This window comes from Acanthochromis polyacanthus, chromosome 13 (genome assembly GCF_021347895.1).
Source record: "Acanthochromis polyacanthus isolate Apoly-LR-REF ecotype Palm Island chromosome 13, KAUST_Apoly_ChrSc, whole genome shotgun sequence".
Lineage (NCBI taxonomy): Eukaryota > Metazoa > Chordata > Actinopteri > Pomacentridae > Acanthochromis > Acanthochromis polyacanthus.
The window spans coordinates 37,558,293-37,570,570 of NC_067125.1; the positions used below are offsets into that span (position 1 = coordinate 37,558,293).

Below are 12,278 nucleotides of genomic sequence, written 5' to 3' on the forward strand. Positions count from 1 at the left end.
GACCCGTTGCTTAGAAACAGACATCAACAAAGCACAGCGGTTATTGTTGCTAGATTTAGCCAAACATTCAAAAGTAGGTAAAGGTTGATAGCAGCTGCAGATACTTCCAGGTAAGAAGTGTGAGTAATTCCTTGTGTTGACTTTTTTTTTTTATCTCACTGGATTTGTATTTAAGGAGTGTAAACGGAGTGGCGGCCATATTTAACATATTTAACTACACACGCTGTAGAAGCTAATGTTCTTTAGAAAGAGTTAGCTAGCTACTCACCACTTCTACGATATCCATCCGGAATTCAGACAAAATATTGAGAAAAAATGTCGGCTTCTTCCAGTCAAATTAAGCTGTCAAAGAAGTTACCGTCCCACAAAAAATGTCAGTGCCCTTTTCCAACACTCACCTGCGGGTCCCGCGAGGTTTTGGTACCATCCTGGAGGGACTGGCACGTGAAATCCTGCGAGACCAGCCGGAAGACATCCCCTCATATGCTGCCCACTACTTCGAAAGTCTTCTCAAGCAAAGAGAAGGTAACTATATCATTCAAAAGTGATGCTATGCCGTCCATCGACTTCTGTCAAATATTTGTTTTCCTGTTCTCTCCCTGCAGAGAGTGGCATGGACCCTGCTGAATGGGCTGCGAAACTGGAGGACAGGTTCTACAATAACCATGCATTCAAGACTTCTGAGGTAAATCAACCTGCAGCAGATTATAAAGTTTAGTTTTAAGCCACTGCCTTCGCCATACTTTTAAATTTAGTTACTGCTCATCAATTACTCTCTATTTAACATCACACATTTGTTGTTTTCCCCCAGACTAGTCCTGAAAAAGAACCACCAGCAGAGGTGACCATTTCCAAGTGAGTGTTTTCCCTGAATGTGCAGCCAGGAGGGTCATCAGGAGAGGGAAAGGATTAGCAAGAGGGACAGAGTAGTGACAAGTAGTGATTAAAAAATCAATTTTTTTTAATCACTGAAAAGTTTTCTGGAGTCATTTTTTTCCCTGTCTACAAGGTTGTCCTTATTGTCCTAATTTGGAAAACTACAAAATAGAATCGAGAAAAAAAGGCTGTTAAAACAACAGCTGTTGAGTCAAAGTGCTTTCCAATAAAGAAACAATATTGATGTTGCATGTTTACCTAACAAATTTAGATATTGACATTAAGACCCTACAGTATTATATATGATGTGATTTCACCTGAGTAATAATAATACTTATTATAAGGTGCTTTTCAAGATGCTCACAAATGCTTTACAAAGTAGGCAAGAATGCAAAAGATAAATGTATGAAATGGATTAAGGAAAATATAGGAAAAAGGGATTACTAGTTGTAGGCAGTGTTAAAAAGCAGAGTCTTAATATATTTAATGAATATGGAGAGTGAGGAGGATACGCTGATGCTTTTGGGGAGTGAGTTCCAGAAAGTGGGAACAGTATTTAATTTCAATATTATTTAAATGTCATTCAACAAAATTATGTAGATAATACAAATGTATCTGAATTAAATGTTAAGATTAAGGTCCCACATTATAATTAATTACAGAGACGTATCTGGTTGGTTAAAAAGTAAAAGAAAAGAGACAAGAAAAGCAAACAAGAGAACCTAAACACTGAACCAGTTGATTGGACAAGCAGCCACAGATCAGACCTGTCCAACTTTAGAGCCAGAGACACCTGCCGAAAAAAAGTCATATATCACTGCAATCACACTTGGTAGACGTTTTAACATAAAAGAACTGTCACACTCTTATAGAGGTAGTAGTTTTTAAATGCCAGAAAATAATCATTGTGAATTTGTTTAACTGCTGTGTCCCTGTTTCATATGAAAATGCAATAGTGTGTTTTAAGTTGTCAGTATGCATCGTATTTCAACCTTTCAGAGCTCCATGTTAAAAATCTCTCTTGTGGAATAAAGACCCAGGAGTAGCACAGAACTTCAGCTCAGTACTGAAAGCACTGTTAGATTTGCAGTGTCAGGGCTGAGGAGAAAGAGCAGATCTGATGGAGGAGAGATCGCCAGCTGCAGGAATACAGTCACAGGTTACAGCTGAATGTGTTATTTTTACACAGCATCACTGTTATCACAAAAAAATTTCTCCTTACCAGATTCAGCATTACTCACATCAATTCTTTCATGTCGTTTTGTGCTTTTTAGAGAAAAAACAGATGAGTCCCAAACTGAAGATGAATCAAGTCATTCAGCAGAAGCCGCAAATCTTTCCACCACACAACCTAATGTCTCTGAAAAGGCTGATTTAACTGAAAGCACAGATGAAGAAGAAAAACTCAGTACTAAAGAGAAACACACTGTTTCTGTGGAGAAAGAACTTTCTGAAGAGCAATCAATCAACAGGTTCTCAAATGCTGATGTACAGTCAGATGAAATGAGTGGTACAGAGGAGGAGAAAGACCCAACATTAACTGCACTCAATCAAATTGAGAGGGCAGCTAATGAAACAGACAGCAGTTCTGTTTCCGACCAAAATATACCTCAGTCTGAGTTGGAGGCCACTGATCTCTTGCCATGTAGAGGGATTTCAAATGTAGATGTATGTGCCCAGGAGTTAGGAGTGGCAGAAGATGAGGGGGGTGATGAAGAAGACGCTGCAATTGTGGATAACAAGATTGTAGAAGAAGAGGAAGATACTGAAGCTGCAGAATCTGTTGAGATTTTTCCGTGTTCTGGCCTTGCAGATGTGGATGTATGTGCTCAAGAGATAGATGTGGAAAAAGATGAAGGAGATGATAAACAAGTAACTGCACACTTAGATAACAAGACTGTAGAAGAAGAGGAAAACTCAGAAATTGCAGAACCTGTTGAGATTTTTCCATATTCTGGCCTTGCAGATGTGGATGTTTGTGCTGTAGAGCTGGGGGAAATGGAGACAACTTTGAAAGAAGATGCTGAAGATGATATTCCTGTTGTTAAAGACGAAGAAAATTTAAAACCTCTGCCGGAGGAAACTGTTGTAAAATCATCACTGTCTCAATCTGAAATCACTGAGGGCAACCAACAAGAGGCAGAAGATCAGGCAAAAAAAACAAAGGAGGAAGAAGAAATGGAGACTGAAGGTTCTTCTGGGGAAACACATGAAAGTTTAACTCATTTTGAGGGACGTTTTGATGGTAATGTTATACCAAAGGAGGATTCTTTGGTTGAGATTAGCTTTGAAGATGTTCCAGAGGCTCAGCAGATTAATGAGATTGGGGAGAAACAGCCAGAGAATGAGGGTTCAATAGATGTCTCACAGACTGAGATATCAGAAATGCAACATGAACAAGAGCCCAAGGAGCTTAGTGCAAGTGCAACAAACCAAAATATGTCTGATACACAAGACTACCATAAACCTGAAATGGAGGGAGTCGAAAAGGACGTTAACTCTGAAGAGAAGGAAATGGAAAGTCAGCATGAGGCAAACGATGCAATGAATGAGGTGGTGCAATCAAATGACTCCACTTTAAGTGATAATGATGATGAGGAGAAGGAAAAAGAGGTTAAAAACATCTGCTCATCAGATCAACCCACCACCAAGACAGAAAAGGAGAACAAAGACGACAAAATCGCTTGTAAAAATGAAGATAACGAGAAGATAAGTGAGGACAAATTTCCCCAGAATCAGGATTCTGAAACAGAGCCGCAGTCAAATGACCCTAGTTTTAAAGAGGATGAGATGACAGACACTTTGGGAGGAGATACAGAGGAAATATATACAGAAGGTTGCAGTGAGATGGAGGATCAAGAAATTAATGATGGTGGGGCAAAAAATAATTCATCACAAGCAACCCAGTCAAATACATCAATGGCTGGAATGGAGGCTGAGAGTGAAAGATTTGAGGAAAGTGCACCACTTGTTCCAGAGGAGGACGAGGAGAGTCAGAGAACACTTGTGGAGTCACAGCCAGAGGGTACAGAGGAAGAAAAAGAGGTCACATCAAAGGGTGCAGAGGAACTTACAGAGGGAATGAGTGATTCTGAAGTGCACGAGAAAAGTGGCATAATACAGGAAGAGGAGAATATGAGCATCACTCATGATCCAGACCAGATGACTTCAGGCCTCCAAGGAGGGGAAAAGCCACCTGAGGCAGAAGACACCACAGTGCCTGAAGACAAGAGCAGTGAAAAGGTAATTATAATTATTCTTTTCAATGCTGGATATTAAAGATGTGTCGTCCCTTTAATTTTGAACATTTCGTTATGCCTTCAAATTATATATGACCACTTTACACTGATAAAATATCCCTGACTGTTTACCATTTGGTGGCATAACTTAAATCCAACAGACGCTGAATCAACTCACTTCACTTCCTCCACATTCATAAGCAGACTGAGGCTAAATGTTTGAGACAGAGATGACTTTAGGTAGGCTACAGTCTGCTCTGCTTCCATTCCTGTCTCAGGTAGCCTATATAAATAAACTCTTCAAGGACGAGCCCGATCAACAGTGGCCCTCTTTTTTTTCCCTTCCCCTGGACTCTCTGGGGGTATGTGATTGAACATATCTCCAAAATAGTTCATTTTCTGGATGACGCACGGTAGCTGTCATCAAAAATCACCTTAACCGAAATGGACAAAAATCTCTGTTTCAAAAGTTGAGAATAATATCAGTCTGTGTGTCAAAATCTGAGCCTGCACTCAGCCGCATGCTCATAAAAACTGTAATGCAGGCTTTTTTAGCATCAGATCAACTCTCCTCTCGGGAGCCGCCGCAGCCTCCGCAGATTGATACTTGATTCGGTGATCTATCATCATAAAAAACTGACGAAACAATTTGTGAATTAGGCCCCTAACATCTTCACTGCTGTCACAGTTAGCCTCGTCTGATTTGTCTGGACCAAGAGAGCTCCAAGCACACAGGGAGGGAGTGTAGGACGGGGTACTGAGACTGTTACTATGGTAACCCCTCACCATCCTGCGCTCTCTTAGTGTCGTCATGGAATTAATAGGAGATGGTGATGCTGATAGTTGCTAGGCACCCTCTGTATCAGTAATCTACCTTTAATGGCAGTTTCTACCTGACTGATTAAACAGTAAAATTTCACTTTCTGTATTTTTTTCATATTGTGCTTGCTTAATGGTGGAATTTATTTCAGCTGAAAGAAAGCTACCATAAAATTGTACAGTATGTAGGCCATGTATCCTAACATTGAACAAGCAGCAGTATAGCTGATGCCTTGTCGTTTTTTTAACTTCTATGCCTTTAACTCTGAGCTTACAAGTGCCTGCAGTGATATTACTGTTCCTTCATCATCTTAAGTGGATGGACACTGTGTTTACTGTGTTAGATACACTAATGATGGAGATAACATGACACTAACTGCCTAATGATTCAGTGCGGTAGATTTAATTGCACAGTGATTATTATTATTAGTGAACTGATTGATAAAGTCAGTCAGCTCAGTGAAATCAGGCGTGTGCATAACTTAACTGTTTGAATGGCTAGCAAACCAGCAGGAGTGCGTTAATGTCAGAGATATAACTCAGATAAATGGATGTTTTCTGTTTCTCCTTCTCTCTCCGTCTTGTCTCTGAGGCTGGCAGAGGAGTGTGGGCGGCCATACCAGCTGGGATCAGAGAGATGGAGAGGGCTGTTAGCTCACTCTGCCTCTAATAAATTTATAACACCTCCTAGTGTAAAATAGTCCAAGATGCTTACACAGTTTTATTTTCACACTATTAGTAGAATTTGAAAGTCAGCAATTATTGTTTTCTGACCATCTGGCTTTTCCATAGTATTTCTATGTTGGTCATTTGTATTTATTTGTGGAGTTTATTATTGTAACACTGCAACTTGTGAGTTTTTATGATGCTCGATGCATTTGGTAGCCCCCTTTTCTGATTCATACCGAGACTATGTGACTTTCTCTTGTGAAAAAAAATGACCAGAACTTTAAATGGCTGGAAGAAAAAATGCGCAGATGTGCCTGTTTCAGTCAGTCAGGTCGTCAGGTTGTACTCGGCGAATGTTGAGGTCTGCTAAAGGTTTGTAGCAGTAAAATGAACACAGAAGGTCAGCAACCTTAATGAGCCTGAAAAGATGGAACACATGCTGTTATGTTTGTAGGAGGTCTCTCTTTCTCTCCCTCCCTCTTTCTCTCTTCCTCTCTCTCTCACTCTGTGCGTGAGCGGGTGTTACTGAACATACAGTGATTGTTAGTAAGAGCCAGTGAGGCATCTGTATTATACCGGAGACTCATTTAAAGAGAGCTTTGCTTGGTCCACATAGAAACTGAGGCACACAAGTCATACTAGGTCAACTCATCCGAAGACTGAAGCCATCTCTGAGAGTAAGAAATGGACTGTCACAATGTAAGTAGACGCTTCGGATTAACTTTTTAAAATACATTTTTAACCACTACTCATTTTGATCAGTAGGTTCAGATTTGATTAAGATAGTTTATTAGTTATTAATGTTTGTTGCTGGTGTTTGGTTGTCCTCAAATGGCTTACTGCTGTTTGTTGTTCTTTTTGTCTGTTCAACTACAGTCTATATATATATGTGTGTGTGTGTGTGTGTGTATTTGTGGCTCTGACATAGTGATTTTTTTCACAGGCCTATTTTTACAAATATATATATATTTTCATCATATAATATTTCCAGAGATTTGCATCAGAATATTTCAGATCAGTCTGTGTCAGATTAAATCTAAGGACCCCTGTGGCGATAAATACAATAAGACCCCTGAGAAGGTGTGTTGCCAAAAAAAAAAGAAAAATTCAGTTAAGCAGCCCTGAATCTCTGCTGCTGCGAAAGAGCTGGATACTGGCTGCTCAGTGAGCAGTCAGACAGAGAGGCTAATGAATGCTGGCTGAACAGGTGGGTGGTCACACTCCTACACTGGAGGGGTTTCACTGGAGACATGATGCACAGCTTCAGCGAGGCAGTGGGATGACAGTGGGAATGTTCAGTGGGCTGCCTTTGTGTGAAATGTCAGTCTGTTACCATAAGCAAAGCACGGGGTGTAGCTGATATGTGTTCGCCACACAATTTGAATTGGTGTTTACATAACTCGTCGACCGCCTTGGCAATGTTCCACTGACAGTTTGTGACAAGCCAGAATTCGTCTTCTACCCACCCCATGTCTCCTTTGGGACGATGGATTCTGTCCTCCCAGTGTCTGAAATATGCAGCCGGTGTAACTGCAGAAATATTTTCGCTGGGTCATCTGTTTTCGTCCGAATGTCGCAAAGCAAGAAGTTTTTTCCCCCTGAGAGATCACTTTTAAATATAAATGCAGTTAGTTTGAACTACCTTTTAAATAATAAAACATGCAGCAATTGTGCACACCAGCCTGGGTTTTATATGTGATTATCACTGTTTTGGAATCCAGAGGTCTGATAAATGTGAAATTTTGTGGTTTTTCCCAACCTTTTCTGTGGTGCAAAATAAAAAACGGTGAACAGTTGGAATCCACCAATAAACAGACTGACTCAAACCAGCAGGGTTTTGTACAGTTCATTACAAAAGGAAAAAGAGCAAGGAAAAAGCAGTGAAAGTGGGGTATTGACCTCCTAAGAACTCCACTGAAGTCTTGAAACAAGGGCGAGCTATTCTGCAAGCACAAATTTCTTGCTATCAAAAAATACTGCATCCCATACAGCTGACCTCATAAAACACGGTATTGCAGTCTGTTAAGGATGAAGTTCTCACAACAGCATTTCACTAAGGGAACATCGCTTATATGACCATGTAATTTGCTCTCCTACTGCGATTAACTACTACTTTGTGGTCCAACAACAGGAGGAGTGCAGCCGGCCCCAGGAGGAGGAGGACATCATGGACATCCCCCTGGATGACCCGGAGGCCAACAGGGCTGCTGCCAAGATCCAAGCTGGGTTCCGTGGTCACATGACCCGCAAGAAGATGAAGCCGGAGGACAAAGCAGAGGGGGAGGAGGTGAGCAGCACTGGGGATGTGCTCAACGGCAGCCAGGGGGACTCAGGTCAGTGGTGTAGAACCAAGGGATAAGATAAGTCCCATAATGTCGGTAAAGAGGGCATTATGGCTAGTGACTGTACGTATGGTAAGAGAGGCTCCCATCAGGAGCTGTAGCCACAATAGATGACCTAAGGTAAGTGTTGGATAACCTAAGTTACTTATTTGACCATAGACAGAGCTTCTCGAGTCTTAAGAATGATAAGCAAATTAGGTATAATGCAATTTGACGTTTAAAAGCTGCCCTACATGCTGCTCGGTAGAGCATTAGTCTTTTCTCAGAGCCCAACACTTGAGCATAATAATGAAGGAACACAAACTGATGTACCATTTTTACACAGCAGCAAAAGAATCCATTTAAATGCTATGCATAATTAAATACACCTATTAGAGCCCCTTATGGCTTAACCCAAGTGTGATTAATGCAATACATAACTGAGTGACTCATTTAATTACCCCATAGGGTCTGCAGCAACAGATGATTGAATCTTTCAATTAATTTTTCCGTTGAAGGGGATCTGCTTCTAGATGTGCTGTTAAGTCACCAGAGACAAAACATGTTCGTCAGAGTTCAGTTTATTTGGAAAATGTCAAGTTACATTATCACAGTGTTTACCAGTTTTTATTTTCTGCAACTGTGGGGACTTTATCGCAAGCAAAGGTTGCATTTAGATTTGCTTTTATGCTTTTACAAACCAAAACCAGACACTGCAGATGACAACGGTACAAAATAAGACCTATGAAACTAGCACCAGATACCCCTTCAAATCTTTAGCTTTTCTAACTTAAACCACCTCAAACGCCGATTAGACAGATTCTCTGACAAAATAAAGCCTTCAAATTTGACCTTTTCCTGTAAGGCAAAGCAGAATTTTCTTTGAGGATGTGGTTGGCATAAGGGATCTACGTCAATGATGCTTGGTAACCCAGTTGCCGGCTGCTTTGTATCCTCATGTAGGAGATGTATTTATAGCTCCAGGTGCATTAGGTACAGTATATGCTTCAAAGGGCCGAGCAGAATTAATGGACCTGTCCTACTGGAACTGAGCATCCCGAACACCTCCCACTGGAGGAGACCCCCTTTTCACAACACAAGTGCTCATCAGTTATGTCAGCCATCATAGGGAATTAAGTCCCACATCACACAGTACTTTACAACTTACGGAGTGTTTTCTGTTAAGTATATATACATAGGAAGATTAATTTTCTCTAAAATGAATCCTCCTTAAATAGTGTAAAGTGTTCATTAGATCCACCCACACGTAACCTCCTAGTTTGCGACGAGCTTTTAACCTTGACCACATGAGTGAATACAGAAACTGTTCTGCAGTGCTTAACTATGCCTTGCCTATTTCTGTTTTTAGAGACAGGAAGATCGGGGGCAGTAGAGAGAGACGACACATCTGTGCCAGAACAGTGACGCCCCTGTCCTGACCTGGATGAACAGAAAGACGGGAAGCAAGGTAGTGAGAGATGGCTGGCATACGCTGGCTAGGCTGGCTTTCAGGCACGCCTTTTTACCCCAGGAGTCATTTTCTTTTTTCACACAAATTAGCAGTAGAAAATGAACAGTTTTTGAGGGTGTGTTATGTGAATTTTGTGAACTTTAACACTCCTTCTCTGCTTCTTCAGCAGCCTCATCAGTACGGATGTCTTTGACCCAGAATTTGCAACTCACTGCATGTACTTGTGAAACTTCTGGTAGTGTGCTAGTTTTTAGATGATGATCTGTGAATGTGAAAATGAATGTCCTCTAAATGCTAAACAGGGCTTTTTTTGGATGGATCAGTTCATACCGTCTGTGTATAAACCTTGTATGCATCACTTTTGGTGACTAGTGGCTTTAAATGATTTGTTATTTTGCACTGTTTCCTGATGTGCTTGTATCTTGACTATTATTTATCTTTTTGACTTGCTTACAAAATGATTAAAACATCAAAAGAGAAGTAGCTATGAATGTTCTATTTATTTATTATCTTTCTGAGCACATAAATAAGTTCTCTTCACATTTTCAAGCATTTTCTATAAATCTGATCTTCCAGAACAGTAAGCATGCAGTAATTACACTTCTTTCCAGATGCATTTGGAACAGCTTTACCTTATAAGACACCGGCTCAATATGTTCTGTTGTTGTGTTGGTGGGTTTACTTGTTTGACCTATGTTAAAATCAGTTGTGTAGAATGTCATTGTCAGAGTTTGCAGAGCCTTCATGCTTTAAAACTAACTGAATAGTACCTTGCTGAACTTTGGTGTAGAGTCATGGCATTACACTAATAAATCCACCTTAAATATACAGCAAAATGTCTGTTTTAAACTTCATTAATTCAAGGATGTGTTTGTTGCAAATGGCAGCCTTTATGTCACCTCCATCTCTGTCCTTGGAGACAAGCGCAAAAACTCAGTGTGCTTCTGTGCAGCATTACAGGAGCCAAAGCTGCTCCTTTTTTTTTTTCTGCAACGTAAGTAGGGCTGCTAATTGGAGAGAGCAGGTTTCCATGAAGCCGAAACAATGTTTTGTCTCATCAGTGATTCTCTTACACAAGAAATCTCATGAATAATTCACAACATAAAACTGTATTTCTGATATTTAGCAGTAGCTGCCAGTTATTCCAGACAAATTAATTGAGTTTTGTGCTAATAATATCTATTAGATAAGACCATTTAAATAATTAGATTGCGCACGGCTTCGGAGCCCGCATGCATTAAGCTATGAAATGTTTCCTGCCTATCAACAGGTGCATTATCATAAACACTTCTACCACTGAGTGGCGCGTGTACCTGTTTTACAATGCATGCCATATTGCAATAAGGCTGTTTAAATCACAAAAGAACAACACAATTTTGCTTATCTGCCGAGGCAGTCTTGTTCGCTTTATGAGAAACAGGATAGAGCATCTTCAGTCTCCCAGTGCTCCCACTCAGCCCACCCACACACATCTGAGCCACACAGCACACTGCACAAACTCAAACTGCACATGCATTCTCACACAGGAAAAACACAACCCATACTTTAGCATGCCGATCCCACTCAAGTCACTCATTCTCGCTGTGACACACACATACACACACACACACACATTGCTGGATGTGTCACCAGCTGTAGAGATAGGACAAGCAACATCTTGATGGCAGTGGTTTTGCAAAGCCAGAGTGCAAACACTTCCTTCTCAGGCTGACATTCCTCCTCCGCCACAATCTCATACGCATCCTCTATGGGTTTTATATGGACCTGTTCTTTCTTCTCTCCTACTCAGTCCCAGAGGTGGCATGGCCACGTTCTCCAGTCTCTTTAATGACTGTGGGTGAACAATCAATATTCTGCACACCTCCAAACATAGCACAACACCCACTTTGTGCTTTAGATTGAAATCTGAAAGTGAGGTAAAAGATAGGTTTTCAAAAAAAAAAAAAATGAACCTGCAATTCATGTAAGTCAAGATATTATTAGACCATCATGTGAGCCAGTTTGTAAAACACATGGTAGCCTCACACATACCAGGGAATAATGGTTCTGTCCGCTCCCTGTACAACTTATTAAGCAGAACCTGGACTATTTTAGGAGTACATCATAGCAAATATCTGCTTGGCTGGTTCATTCTAATTCGCAGACAGCTTGTCAGTGAGAAAAGATCTCCTTGGTCTCCTGGGTGATAATTAGAGATGAATAAGCCAGGACAAACAGCAGGGGGCGCAATTATCTTCTTTCCACTGGTTATGCCACTGGCCTCGCCATCTTAGGAGAGATGGCATTTTTTAGTACTAAGTAGGTTACACAACTGAGGAAATAAAGAGAGGATATAAATGACTTAATTGGTCTTCTCTGCCACAGCTGCAGAAGCAACACCTGATAGTAGATTACCATAAAATAAAGGAATCCAAAGACAAACATGTGAGAAGATATCAACTTCATGTGTCACAGACTGTAAAGATTTATTTTGCCACTTTGTGTGTGTGTGGATGAATCGGTCGTGTTGTAGACTAAACGTGACAATGGTTTCTGTCATAGCACATTCACCCAAACTGACCAAGACACACAGGCCCAGTCTGTTCCTCTTCTCTCTTTCTTCCTCTGACTGCAAAGTGTCTGGCTTCATTCAGAGCATGTTAGAAGATGAGAGGAACAGGGAGGTGCTGCTTTTAGAGAGGCCAGAGGTGGAGGGGAGAGGTTCGACTTTGATGGCTCACTACACAGGACTCTGAGCCCTGGGAGAGCGTCGGCCAGCAGCTGCAGTTCCCACAGTCCTGAAGCTTTCTGTCGACCACGCTTCCTCCTCTGCATAAAACCTCCCTTTGTCGTCCAACAAAAATGCTGTTTTAAAAAAAAAACTGAACAAAAGACTTTCTAAAA

The 12,278-nt window shown here is 40.9% G+C and overlaps 3 protein-coding genes across 6 annotated transcripts in view; 2 read left to right on the top strand and 1 right to left on the bottom strand.

Annotated features, from left to right (window-relative positions):
* si:ch211-286b4.4 (zonadhesin) overlaps positions 1–392 on the bottom strand; it is a 52,661-nt gene extending 52,269 nt beyond the window's left edge. The window contains exon 1 of the mRNA XM_051958121.1: positions 269–392. The gene's annotated coding sequence lies outside the window, so the exon portion shown is untranslated. The remainder of the gene's footprint in view (positions 1–268) is intronic.
* LOC110962904 (otolith matrix protein OMM-64) lies at positions 3–5,974 on the top strand. 2 transcript variants are annotated; one of them, XM_022210985.2, is made up of 5 exons: positions 3–110; positions 333–525; positions 606–685; positions 812–855; positions 2,151–5,974. In XM_022210985.2, exons 2-5 carry the CDS (start codon positions 372–374, stop codon positions 4,153–4,155), a joined length of 2,283 nt encoding a protein of 760 aa, XP_022066677.2. In that variant the 5' UTR covers positions 3–110; positions 333–371; the 3' UTR covers positions 4,156–5,974. The 2 variants fall into 2 exon arrangements, with proteins under 2 accessions (XP_022066677.2, XP_051814082.1); XM_051958122.1 differs by having other exon boundaries at positions 16–119.
* Positions 5,975–6,133: 159 nt separating this feature from the next.
* On the top strand, positions 6,134–10,223 carry nrgna (neurogranin (protein kinase C substrate, RC3) a). Of its 3 annotated transcripts, none has more exons than XM_022210987.2 (4): positions 6,134–6,302; positions 7,735–7,936; positions 9,294–9,392; positions 9,562–10,223. In XM_022210987.2, exons 1-3 carry the CDS (start codon positions 6,288–6,290, stop codon positions 9,347–9,349), a joined length of 273 nt encoding a protein of 90 aa, XP_022066679.1. In that variant the 5' UTR covers positions 6,134–6,287; the 3' UTR covers positions 9,350–9,392; positions 9,562–10,223. The 3 variants fall into 3 exon arrangements, 2 of the variants coding, with proteins under 2 accessions (XP_022066679.1, XP_022066680.1); XR_002596474.2 differs by having other exon boundaries at positions 6,147–6,302; positions 7,735–7,890; XM_022210988.2 differs by having other exon boundaries at positions 6,148–6,302; positions 7,735–7,890; positions 9,294–10,223.
* Positions 10,224–12,278: the final 2,055 nt, after the last annotated feature.